Consider the following 12,917-nt stretch of genomic DNA (forward strand, 5'->3'; position numbering starts at 1 on the left):
TGTGTTATGCTGTATGCTAGGCTCTGTGAACAAATAGTCCCCTGTAGAATGAGCAGCTCTGAGAGTGATGTGTAGTCACATAATCTTTTGGTGGTGCCAGTCGTGCTCTTCTGAGTGCTGCTTAGGTGGTTACATTACTCTTAATGTAATATGAAGTAGCAAATGAAGTAGATCAAAGGGAATTAAATTACTTGAGAATCTGTTTTCTCTTTAAAACTTAGTAATCATCAAACTCCTGTGGCTGAGGAGAAAGAATTGGATTAAAAGTCACAGGAAAAAATTTTGATCCTTTAATACTTTGTAAAGCGAATAGTTTTATCAAGAAAGCATTGAAAATAAGGGAGTTTCTCTCCCTGCCCTCTTCCCAGGCTCCGCTGTGTTCCCTGATTAGGAAATGAGACCTTGAATTAAATCAGAAGGTGGCAAATTCAGAATGTATCATATACATTCTGCTAAGCAGGGCATCTCCCTGCAAGAAATTGATGCAAATAATAAGATTCAGAAGAGAACTAATCGTGATATGGGTAATGAGAATGTCTAGAGCTCTCAGCATCACATAGATGCTTTTGGAAAGGATATTAAACCTCATATCCTGGTTAAGATAGAGATTAGGATGACAGCCAGTTTCAGGCAAGAAATGTGTTGTTTGTTAGGTGGTCTAATTTGACATAGTTTTCAATTTTGCAGTGTTAGATCATAATTTTTGAGGTCTTTGTCTCCAAGCACTATCTAAAATGATGTAATCAGCTGTACACATCCTACATATTTTCAGTTGAAATCAAAGCCATTTTGCGAACCTGCTGGTTATGGCTCTGTGGTGGTTTAGCCTCAGCTAGCAAACAAGCCCCACACAGGTGCTCGCTTACTCCCCAATGGGGGAATGGGAGAGAGAAATAGAAGGGTAAAAGTGGAAAAAGTTGAGTTGAGGTAAAGACAGTTTAATAGGTAAAGCAAAGCTACGCATGCAAGCAAAGAAAAATAAGGAATTCATTTACCGCTTCCCATGGACAGGCTGGTGTTCAGCCATCTCCAGGAAAGCAGAGCTCCATCACACATAACAGTGACTTGGGAAGACAAATGCCATCCCTCTGAACATCTTCCCTCCCTTCTTTTGACCCAGGCTTATATGCTGAGCATGGCACCATGTGGTGTGGAATATTCCCTTGACCAATTGAGGTCAGCTGTCTCTGTCTTCTAGGTTCTTGTGCACCCCCAGCCTCCTCAGGGGGGTGGTGTGAGAGGCAGAAAAGACTGTGATGCTGTGTAAGTACTGCTCAGCAATAATGAAAACATCTCTTCATTTAAAACACCATTTTCAGTACAAATCCAAAACACAGCCCCATACTAGCTACTGGGAAGAAAATTAACTCCATCCAAGCCAAAAGCATCACAGGCTTTCAAATTATTTGACATCTCTTTTGCACTTGTAAAGAATTTCTGACGTTGGTGTTCAAATTTAAAAAATTAGTCTAGAGAGATACAGCAATTCTTCAGCCTACTGCTGCCTGTAACCAGCTTGCGTTTATATGTTGATCCCCTTTATACCACCAGAACAAATTATTTTCTACTGAAGTGGTATGTTGGTTATTCATTTACATTTTGGGTTTGAGGGCTTTGCATATGGATTTTTTAATGATCGGCCAAGTCCCAAGCGTATATCCTCAATTTGGCCATTCTGTTGTTTGTTTGGGGTTTTTTCTGGTTGGTTTTTTTTTTGTTTGGTTGGGGTTTTTTGGTTTTTTTTTTTTTGCTGTAGATGTCATTGTGTTAATCTCCTTTCTATGGGATAGTGTTTAATTGGATGATGGTGCTAAGTGTGGCACTAGCTAGCCCCATTTTGGTGAAAATGAATTAAGGTAATTTACATGGGTTTAATGATAAATCTTTAGTATTTACTCATGTTTGTTGAAATAGTAACCATTTATATAAACAAATGACTTGGCAGACCTGAGGAACAGGCAAGCAGCTGTTTGAAAGGGGAGTGCTTTGCAAACCTTTTTTTAGGGTTTAGCTGTGGTGTGCATAGCACTTCACAGAGGGAGTTCTTTTCGCATTTTTAGTTTAATACACTTGAAATTCATTTTGCACTGTTAGGTTCTACATCAAAGAAACACCTAGCTTAACCTTCAATAAAATGTTCCTGATAATAAGCTTCATGGCAAACTTAAACTTCTTCTAAGACTCTAAGTTCTCCCTGCCAGCTGGAACTATGCAAGGCTTTAAGAGCATTTGAAAAAGATCTTACAAAGGTAGTAAATGAAATTTTCTCTATGTTAAGTTAAATTTTAATGTCCAGACTTCCTTCATAGATCTTTGGTGCTGTAATCTTTTTTAGTAAATTGTAACTCTGACTTGTAATCTCTCTTGAGTTGGGTTCATTTTTCGCAAAGGTTTACTTCTAAACCAGCACACAGTTTTAATTAATTCAGTGGTTTTGGTTTCTTCTTCTTCCTATTTTCCTCTGTATCGTGTTTTGTCTGCTCCATCCAGTTTTGCTTTTTTCTCCCTTTCCTTGTATGTACTCTTGTACTTTTTCAACTCTGCATTATGTCATAAAACTGACCTATGAAAGAGGAAGGGTTGTGGTGTCTTTGTTTTTTTGGGGTTTGTTTTGTGTGATGGGAATTTTTTTTATTGTTTTGAATTAGTTTATAGTGTAATTGCTTGGCTCTACTCTTAGGGCCAGCATAAGTTGAGTGATAGGTTAGGCCTTATTGTCAGCTGGGAGGAGTGGTAAAAGGAAGAACCACTGTTGACAAGCTGGTGAGATGACTCAACTGTATAGCATGACTATAGTAACTGGTATACTAATTAGTACTTGTGTAGTGACTGTACTTGGGGAATTTAGTAATTACCATGTAACTGGGTAGTCTGTGTTTATGGGGTTTTCTGATGTTTCTGAGTTTTTTTATTTTTCTTTTGGCTTGGACGTCTGTGCAGGTCAGTCCTGGCCAATAATAATTGCTCCACATGAGAGCCACTGTATTTGGAAAGGAAGGGAACTGGGAGCTAGCTAAGAAAGAGTGCAGACAAAATAGTTAAGTATAATTTCACAAACCTGGACTTGTCTGTACCCAACAAAGGTCTTACATGCAGATAGGGAACATGTCGTGTTTCTTGAAGTAGAAGGTGAGATCTGATAGTCGTGTAAAGAGCTGGCATTGATGACACTCAAAGGAAATTGCACTTGATGGTAAGAAAGAAAACTGAGGCAGACTTGCTGTGTCTCTCATGTGTTACCTTACAGGGAGAGGAGCAACACCTCTTACTGGTGGCGGTAGAAATGCTGAGTTCAAAGATAAAGCCACCAGCTCAAAAGAAGAAATTCACAGAGAAGTTTTTATCTCTAACCTATTTAAGATCAATGAAGAAAGAAATGTATTAATGGTTTGGACACGTGAAGCTTGTTTTGTGTGTTATCAATGATGAGCGCAGTTGAATTGATGTGTGTCTGCAGGTGAAATGTAAAATATTAAATGTGTTAGTAGCAGAAATATATTACTGTTAATTTGACAGCAGCAGGAATACTGGTTTTCCTTTAGCATTAGTGACATTTGAGACTGCAACTGTAATAATCTAGTATTTTTTGTGTGTTAATAATGCTTTCATACTCTGCAGGAGTGTAGGAGTCTTGTATAATTTTCAGATAATGTACTTAGGGTTGGGTCATGGTGGATTGTTTCTCTGCGAGTGTAATAAAGCTAAAGTTAACTTTGCTTTTTTAACTTCTTAAGTCTTTGTCATCCGGGACCTTGCCCTTCATGCCCAGCCTTTGTGACAAAATCATGTGAATGTGGACAAACAAGGTAAGAATGCTTCTACTAAACAAAAAAAAGTTTAGTTATTATAAAAATAAAAGAATAGTTTATTAAAATTTTAAATTAATTTTTTTTGTAGAAGTTTTTTCTGAGCTGTAACTTTTATTTGTGGTTAAAATAATTTGGAGAATTTTATATTTTGAAAAAATGCAACTACTTTTAATTTTTCAAGAAAAAAAATCAAAATAACAAAGACTTATCCATTTATGATACATGTAGCTGAATTGTCCAGGCAGTCTGTAAGTTGATTTGATTTTGAAATCTTGTAGTAGTATTTATTTAATTTGGTAGAAGACTCCAAGAAATTAGTAGGAAAAGGTTCACATCTTTCCTATCTGAGTGGAATACTGTCTTGAATTACTTCATTCCAGAAATAATAATTTTGAAAATAATGTGTACTTTTCTCAGAAATTGTACAGAGAACTCTGTAGTATAGTCCAGATTTGAAGGCTATCGTTTCCTTGCATATTTAATGCATAAGTGTCATTGCCTACAGCAAGATGGTACTACCCATACTATCTCATAATCAGTTGATCTGAATCTTGAGAATCCCTTTTTTAGCTACCTAGAACTGATTCTGTGTAATAAATTGTTTGCCTGTGCTTGTTTACAGCAAACAAAAACCAATTTCAGTGTTAGCACATGATCTTAATTTTTTAGACGGTGTTGCAGAAATTTTTGTGGCATTATTTGTAGTTGAAAGGACTTTGTCTTCAGTAGAAAAATGGATTGGTTGTAGATTACTGAATTACATTTTACCTAGTAAGATCACCTCCTTTTTCTGTTGTTTTTGGTTGGTTGATTTTTTTGTGGTTTTTTTTTTTTTTTAATTGGGGTTTTTTGGTTGATTGGTTGGTTGGGTTTTGTTTTTCTGGCTATTTCTGGCGTTTAAAAGTTTAATAGGTGAAAATTCACATGATAAAACTTTGTTTTATTATTTTTTCCAGATGTCAACTACTTCACCAGATTGCTGATTTTTGTAATTCTACATTTGATACTTAAAACTTGCTTCAAAATAGCACTATTTCACATGTCCTGTATTAGAATCCAGGATGTATGGCATGGCACCTCTTACTTTAGGATGTTTTGAGGTTACTGTTTTAAATTTACATTTTACAGTCATTGTATGGGCCAGCCAGAGTTGAAAAACAGGAGAATTTATTGTTTTGTCCCATTTTTTGACAATTTAATTAAAACCCCAATTCTTTTCATAGACTGCTGACCCACTGTTAAGGCCCACATTCTTATCTGCATTGTGCTCAGTGGACTTAGGATTGTTTAAGTCTTCGGAAGGATGTCTGTATTAGAAACATCTGCTTTTCTGGTACAGTGCATAACCATACACTAGGTTCAGGTTTTAGTGTCACCCTTGGTTTTTTTCCCTCCGTTTTCTTCAGGAAAAAATCTGTAGCCTCACTACTGTGATAAGTGTCCTACTTTAGTGGGGTGGGAGAGGGGAAGCAGGTGAAAAAAACAGGGGTATTATTTCCTGAAAGGTTTCATGAATAAAAAGACTTTGGCATTTTACTGAAAATGCATTTTCCTTTTAATCAAATACTCTGTAGATGTTAAGGTAGCTGACAGACTATGATGTTATTTCTCTGCAGTCATTCAGTTCGCTGTGGCCAATCAACAAAAATTCATTGTTCTAATGTATGTGGAAATACTTTAAACTGTGGTAAGCACAGCTGTACTCAAGTGTGCCATGCGGGAAAATGTTCACCTTGCCAGTTAACAGTCCAACAAGGTAAGTATTGAAATTTTTTATGTATATCCATCCTATGCTATGAAAACAAGAGGGTAAAAAAACCCCAACAATACCAAGAGGCAAGTGCCAATTTTTATGTAACAAAACCAAACTCTGTTGTTGGAATCCTGCCACGATGATTAGGCTGTTGGAGCATGTACCTTATTAGGACAGGCTGGTGATACTGGACTTTGTTAGCTTGAGACAGCTAAATAGTGACCTTTCAGTAATCAAGAAGACAGAGAGAGGATAAATGCGTGTGGAGGATGAGAGACAATGAGTGTAAATGGAAAAGTTACAACTAGCTGTAAGGAAAAACTCTTTTTTTGGAGGTTTTCAAGACCCAACTGAATAAAACACTGAGTAACATGGTCTGATCTCATTGCTGACTCTGCTTCAAGTAAGAGCTTGGACTAACTGATACCTTCTTATCTGAATTGTCCTAAGGTCCTACTGAGTCTTTTACTATAATTACAAGACTTAATTAAACAGTACGTGGAAGAAAAATAGGAAGAGGTATTTCAACAAACTTCTAATGATTTGTGTTAAAATTTTCCAAACTTGGTCTTGAATGGAAATTGAATTGAGTAAGTATGTATGCCAGTATACAAATACATTTTCATAGAACAGTTTATATAGAAAATTGCAAGTTAGTTTTCTCAACTTTTAAGGTAATAATTAACTTCCTATGTATACTGCTTAATAAGTAAGCTTTTTCTGCAGATAATACCTCCCCTTTAGTTTTTATCTTCTTATCAAAACAACTAATGCTGGAATTCCAACTTCTGCAGGACAGAAAACCTCCATTGCTGAAATAAAAACTGACTGTAACAATTTTTCACATTTTACCTTTATATATATGCTGGAAGTGTTTTATCACTGATATTCTCTTGTGTTGTTTTCTGTGAAATATCTCTTTCTTTCAGTGTGTTACTGTGGAAGCAACTTTAAAGAAGTATTGTGCGGGTCAAAGGAAGAATTCTCTGATGGATTTGGGAGTTTCTCATGTCAAAATATATGCGGCAAGTAAGGTCACTGTAATTCAGGCTTTTGAAAAGGAAAAGGTCATCTTATTCACACTGAGTGATCGTGATCCTCTTAGATAATTCCCCTTTTAAGTTTTTGCTTGTTTTGTTATTTCTTTGATTTTGTTTTTTTTTACCAGGAAATTAAATTGCGGGAGGCACAACTGTAAGCAAGTATGCCACCCTCAGCCTTGCCAGCTTTGTCCACGACTTCCACAAGTAGTGTATCGCTGTCCCTGTGGTCAGACTCCTCTCAGCAAGTTACTGGAACTAGGATGTGTTGAACGTAAAATATGCACAGATCCTATCCCGTCATGTGGAAAAACATGTGGCAAACCTCTTTCTTGTGGTAGCTATGGTAATTAGAAATTTCTGTATCATAGTATTCGAAGTATCTCATAGTTTAAAACAAAACAAAACAAAGTTGTCCTTAAATGTTTTATTTCAATAAATAATTATTTGATTAGTGCTTTTGAGTTTTAACCAAACTGAATTTAAAAACCATTGTAGAGCCTGCAGTCTGGCTGTTTGTTCATAATGGTGCTTTAAAATCAGGAAATAAAACCCAGCTGCACATAAGCTTAGTATCTTTGACCAGTGATGCTCCTAATAAACATGAAATTCCAGGTCACAGATTTTATTTTTTATTCTTAATATTTCTGTTTTCATTTTGCTAGAGTTCATTCATACATGTGAAAGCCTTTGCCATGAAGGAGACTGTAGACCATGTTCTCACACATCAAATATTTATTGTAGATGTGGCTTCAAAAAAAAGGTGAGTATGTAAAGCTTGACCATGGAAACAGGTAATCTTTGTTGGTTTTTAAAGCTGTGGAGAGAAAGGAGCTGAAGTAGTTGAGGAAAAGAAAGCTAAGAAGTATAAGAGGTGCTGTGCTCCTTAGTTGCAAGAACCTGCATTGTGTACTGACTGATACATGCTAATTAGATTATCATCATCATGGCTAGGCTTCGCAAATGAAGTTTCGGGAATTAGATTATACTGAGAAGCTGAATATAGGCTATTTACTATGGAGGCAATTTTTGAAGTATTTTGGCAAAGTTTGCACAGAGTTTCTACTAGTGTAAGTGGTCTGCAAAATCCTATATTATCCTGGAGTATTTGTATAGCACAAAGAATGGTAGTTTTACCAAAAGTAAAGTAAACTGAGAGAAGTCAACCTAATTAAAACTTTATAGGAATATCTTACAGATTTCTTGTAGATATTTTTGTAGAGAATTTGAAGTTTTTACTGATTCCCATTCTTTGTACATTTATACAATGACCCTGCAGATTCTCGTCTATTGTTATATAATAATTAGTATATTTTTAAAGTATACTACTTTCTGTAATCATAGCTTTGAAATTTTTGCTACAATCACAGGAGTTCTGATGACTTTTTTGAACCATTATATATCATCTGCAATATATCATTCTGAATATATGTCTATAGGTACATAGAAATGACTGCGAGTTTGCTAGAGATTGGAACAGCTTTCTCCTACAAGTTTGCTGAAGGTAGTTATGGGGTAGAAGGCTTCAGATTGTATTTTGAGTCCTGAAATAAAGTAGTGAGGTTTTGGTTTTAGTTTCTGCAGCTTCTCAGACACCAGAAAGATGCTTCTTAAAACAGTAAGAGTGAACTACAGTGATAATATAAATCAGTCATGAAAAATGTGATACTCAGAAATGACAGCTCAGAATACAAAATTGTGATGACTGAAGGTTCAAATGTCCACAATGTTATTTTCATCCATCACATTTTATTTTTATGTTGCGATCCTTAGGTATAACTTCTTAGAGCATAAGATTTGACTTTACTCTTTCTTTCTTTTTTTTTTTTTACTCATTGCGTTTTTGGGATGGTTGGTCAAAACACAAATTTATGGGCTGTCAAGTATTCTCTAGGAGATCTCTGTTGGTTTCCATCATGCAAGTTTCTGTTTTCTTAGGACAGACCTGATTTTGTCATTTCACAGCATTATCTGCTGAATTAAGTGGAGAATACGAAACTACAATTTTTATTTAATTGGTATTGGCTCTTTATGGAAAAAATATTATGTTAAAATATTTGAGGATTTTTTTCCTACTCTTGTTTCACTTTTGCATGCAGATGTGTTATATGCTTGAAAACTGAGTGTGCTGAGTCTTTATTATGTGACCAGGAGTTCTCTAGATAAGTATGGTTCAGGTGTTTCATCTGTTCTAACCTAATGGCTCCCTGTTTGTTTCCTAGGAAGTCCCATGTACTCTTCTCAGAAATAAAGGTACAAGGTTATAATACATATATAATGTGAAATTGTTTTAAAAAATATATGCAGCTCATACTAATTTGGGATTTGATTGACAAAGTTGGCAAACAGCTGATCAGTACTCCTTCTTTTATCCGTACTTCTGTGTCAAGTTGGTCATTGCTGCTGCTTGGTCATGGTGCTGGTCATGCTGCTATTTTGGGGAAGGTGTTTGAAATAAACATCTTTAATTTTCACCCATCTTTTACGTAAGGAAAGACTTCTTCACATTTGGTCTCAAAGATTAGAGACAAATCTGTCTATTTCATTTTGAACATTTTTGTGTGCCAGCATATTCAATAATTTGCCCCCTCCCATCATCCTATATATCTTTAGGTCAACTTGCACAGCTCAGATTCAAAGTAAGAGTTTTGCTCTGCTCTTGCCCAAGTTTCTGGGGAAATACAAGCTTTGATTCTGCTTCACATGGTATGCTGCTGATTTTTGCAGCTGGTCTTTGCATCTGAGCTTGGCAGATAGTTCCTGTTTGATGTTTCTTGGTACTCTGGATGTAGCATCTCAAAATTCCCCTCGGTGAAATCTTTACTTGATGGACCCCTGTCATACTGAGGTACTTATTTACAAGATATAAGGAACTAATGTGCGTATTTCCTAATTTGAACTTTTGTCTATGTCTTTGCTCTTGTGGAATCCAGAAGTGATTGCTTTTGTTACTTGTGTATGGTAATAAGGATGTTCTTTGTTAGCACTAGTTTCATGAGGATATCAGCATAGTTGTTTTTAGCTGACTGTTACTGCCCTACCAATTTAAGCAGTCTTGGATGTTTGTAGTACTTCAGTGTATCAGAATACCCTGTTTAGGTTATGGTGTCAAGATTAATGTGAAATAAACTAGCTTCAAGTATTCTGCTCTCCAAAATCCTTTTGAATAAGGGTTTATTTAAAGGAAGGCAAGTATCCACATGGGGAATTAATGTGGGAGAACAAGTAATTTAAAAGTCTGCTTGCTGGCTTACTCTCTGTTAAGTCTTTTCTAGACCATGCCCTGCAACAGCCTTAGCATAATATTGTGATTGCAGCTTTTGTTTTCAGCATAAGCAAAGACATAAAAGTTAAGACTTTTTGGGGGCTTTTTTTTTTTTAATAGCTGCTATTACATTCATGTGTGACAAGCGATGCAACAAGAAAAGATCATGTGGACGGCACAAGTGTAATGAGGTCTGCTGTGTGGTAAGTTTACATGTGGTTTTATAAAATTGTTTGGTATGGTGTATGCTTGGTTTTGGTTGTGATGTTAACAGTCTTTTTTTCTTTCATATCCTTACATTTTTGTGCATCTTCATTTTCTATTTGCAGTATTGGTCATGCTCAAAAAGTTTGTATGTGTGCATTTATTTTGCAAAATTTGTTTTATGGGTATCATTATAAATATAAAGCCATATTCCAGCTAAATGCAGTTAAATCAGTGCAAAAGGGCTTTTCGTCAATGCAGTGATTGCAGGGAGAATGTAGAGGGGAAGGATATTACTTAATAGAAGAAGTATAAGCTATGATGTAGCTATGTCTGCAACAAAAGTCTTAACAGCATCTGCTTTAAAAATTGTATATCCATACAGTGATGTAGATCTATACAGCTGTATAGATCTGGCCTAAGCTATTTTTTGCACTATAGCATTTTGTCAGTTACTAGTTATTGACCTTAGAGAGAAAAAATAAATCAGTGGCATTTATAGTTCAATTATGCTTTTTTTTTTTTTGCCTTTTCCTAGGACACAGAACATAAGTGCTCTTTGGTTTGTGGTCGTAAACTCAACTGCGGGCTTCATAGATGTGAAGAACCCTGTCATCGGGGCAGTTGTCAAACATGCTGGCAAACAAGTGAGTTATGTGCAAAAGTACATTATTTCTTATTTGTTATAGAAATATATTAATTTAACTGGTCAGTCGGATAGAGAATGTGATCCATTTCACATTGGTGAGAAGGAGAGAGACATGTGATATATATTCTAAGGATACTGTTTACAACTGGCAGTGCCTTAACTGCAGTAGTACATGAGTCTCTCCTATATTTTACGCATGTTGATATAGTTAAAGACCTCCACTTTTTTGGAGACCAACTTTTCATGGAAATATTCTGGAAAAGATAAGATACTAGAGCCTCTAAAGCTCACTGTGCTTGAAACAGCATTGTAGTCTGTCTTAATAGCCTATGAATATGATGCATGTTGACTGTACCTCTCTTTAGAAATATAAATATTTGTGTCCAAACATTTCTCTTGACAAAGCAAAATAGTAATCCTAGTGTCTCAGAGGTCCTGTTAGTAACTTCTGGTCTAGTTGAGACAGAATGCAGGTTTTTTCTGAGCAGTTGCTTTTGTTCAGAGGATTCCATGGGTGTGATGTTTAAGATCATTAAACTTCTCCACATTGCTGCAATATTTTTGAGGATTTTAGTTCACTCTAGACCAAAGATTCATATGCCTCTCATAACCTGGAGAGAGCTAAGTATGGCCTCCTGTGTAAATTGCGCCATTGTTGGATGTGATGCAATCTAGAGGTCAATCTTCCCTGCTGATATTTTGCAGCAAGGCCCTGTGGCCCTTTTCTGAATACTGGAAAAGCAGTTACCTACTCCAGGATAGTTATGGTAATTTAGCTTAAACCTCTGTGTCCCTGAAGGTTCCTATTCTGAATCTATCCAGAGGTAAATCAGCTAACCAGTATCTTTAAAGATTTCTTACCTGCTTTCCCTGAATGCCGCTAATTGAGATTTCAGAGGCACACGTATTTTTCTATATGATTGTGACCCTGTAGTCGATGGAGAGTGCTTCTCAGCACTAAGAAGGCCATTCTTGACTCTGTCTCACCTCTCTAGTCACCACTTTGCTGTTGGGCTACATCAGCCATGGTATCAAATGCTGTGGCATGATCAGCTGCAAGCCGCTTGCCTACTCATTAGACTGGATTTCTTGCCCCTGCTTCCATCTCCACTACTGTTCTTGCTGGGAATGGTGAGGGCTGACATCAAGATGCAATACTAGAGTACATCTACACTTCTGTGGTTCTGTGTGCCTCCCACATACGTTTCCTTTCCAGTGTAATTTCCTCAGTGCTGATAGGTGAGGTCCCTTTCTGTTCTAGGGTGGGTCTCTTTATGCACACCTGGTCTACTTCAAGAACAGCAATACATCTCTTGGGGAAAATAAATAATGTGAGCATAAGAGACAATGCTTTTTTTTTTTTTTTTAATTTTCAGATATTGTATTTCTGTTCTTTGGATCAGACCACTCTGCACTCTCTCCCCATTATCCTCATTAGTGCTAGTAAAGGGACTTTCATTATAGTTAAGATTTTTCACCTGTCATTTGTCATCAATAGCAAGCAGCCAGTGTAGCTGTCTAACATTCCTATCTTCCAGGGACCTTGGTCTCTGGTCTTTCATCTTCCTGGACTAGGGAAGATCTGTGGCTTTGAAGCCTAGAGTATTATAGGTTGTTTCAAGACCTCTAGTGAGTGACAACTCTTTCCCATGCTTCCTTTCTCCAGATATGGACATTCTGAATCTTTTCTACTTCTTCCTTCTAACTCATAACATTTTGTTCTCCCTGGAATTCTTATTTGCTGGAATTTATTGTAATTGAGTCTACTTAGAGAAGAAAAATTTATTTTGTTAGATTACTTGGGAGGAATCAAGGTGGATGCATGGGAAAATGAAGTTGTCTCAGTCTGATGAGACTGGAATGTTTGCTAAAGAGGATGAATTATGAGATAGACCAAACTCCTCTCTCTCAGCAATTGTAAATTAAGGGGCTTTAATCGAGGAAATATGGAAAAAACAGAAGAAATAACAACCCTTTATTAAAAGATATATGTATGTTGACAAAAACAGTAACAGAACACAAAAAAACCTAGACAGTAGTCCTAGGAAAACAAAAAAAAAAGTCTGAAGGAAATACTTCTCAGTCCTTTAGCGCAGTCCTAATCGTTGCCTGCAGGGGGCTACTGTTGGATCGCTAGAGGTGTTGGGCCTGCAGTTCTCGGTCGTGGTCGGCAGGGGGCGCTGTGGGATTGATGGGA

At 36.5% G+C, this 12,917-nt stretch overlaps 1 protein-coding gene across 2 annotated transcripts in view; it reads left to right on the forward strand.

The window, feature by feature from the left end:
• NFX1 (nuclear transcription factor, X-box binding 1) overlaps window positions 1-12,917 on the forward strand; it is a 66,550-nt gene that overhangs the window by 18,955 nt on the left and 34,678 nt on the right. For both annotated transcript variants that reach the window (XR_010433376.1, XM_064667144.1), the window contains exons 6-13: window positions 3,735-3,806; window positions 5,426-5,565; window positions 6,492-6,591; window positions 6,731-6,948; window positions 7,268-7,365; window positions 8,825-8,855; window positions 9,988-10,070; window positions 10,610-10,718. Coding sequence is in view for 1 of the 2 variants with exons in the window: in XM_064667144.1 (XP_064523214.1) it covers window positions 3,735-3,806; window positions 5,426-5,565; window positions 6,492-6,591; window positions 6,731-6,948; window positions 7,268-7,365; window positions 8,825-8,855; window positions 9,988-10,070; window positions 10,610-10,718 (851 nt within the window). In the remaining variant the exon portion in view is untranslated. The remainder of the gene's footprint in view (window positions 1-3,734; window positions 3,807-5,425; window positions 5,566-6,491; window positions 6,592-6,730; window positions 6,949-7,267; window positions 7,366-8,824; window positions 8,856-9,987; window positions 10,071-10,609; window positions 10,719-12,917) is intronic.

The sequence above is a fragment of the Pseudopipra pipra genome, chromosome 1, assembly GCF_036250125.1.
Source record: "Pseudopipra pipra isolate bDixPip1 chromosome 1, bDixPip1.hap1, whole genome shotgun sequence".
NCBI classification, from domain to species: domain Eukaryota; kingdom Metazoa; phylum Chordata; class Aves; order Passeriformes; family Pipridae; genus Pseudopipra; species Pseudopipra pipra.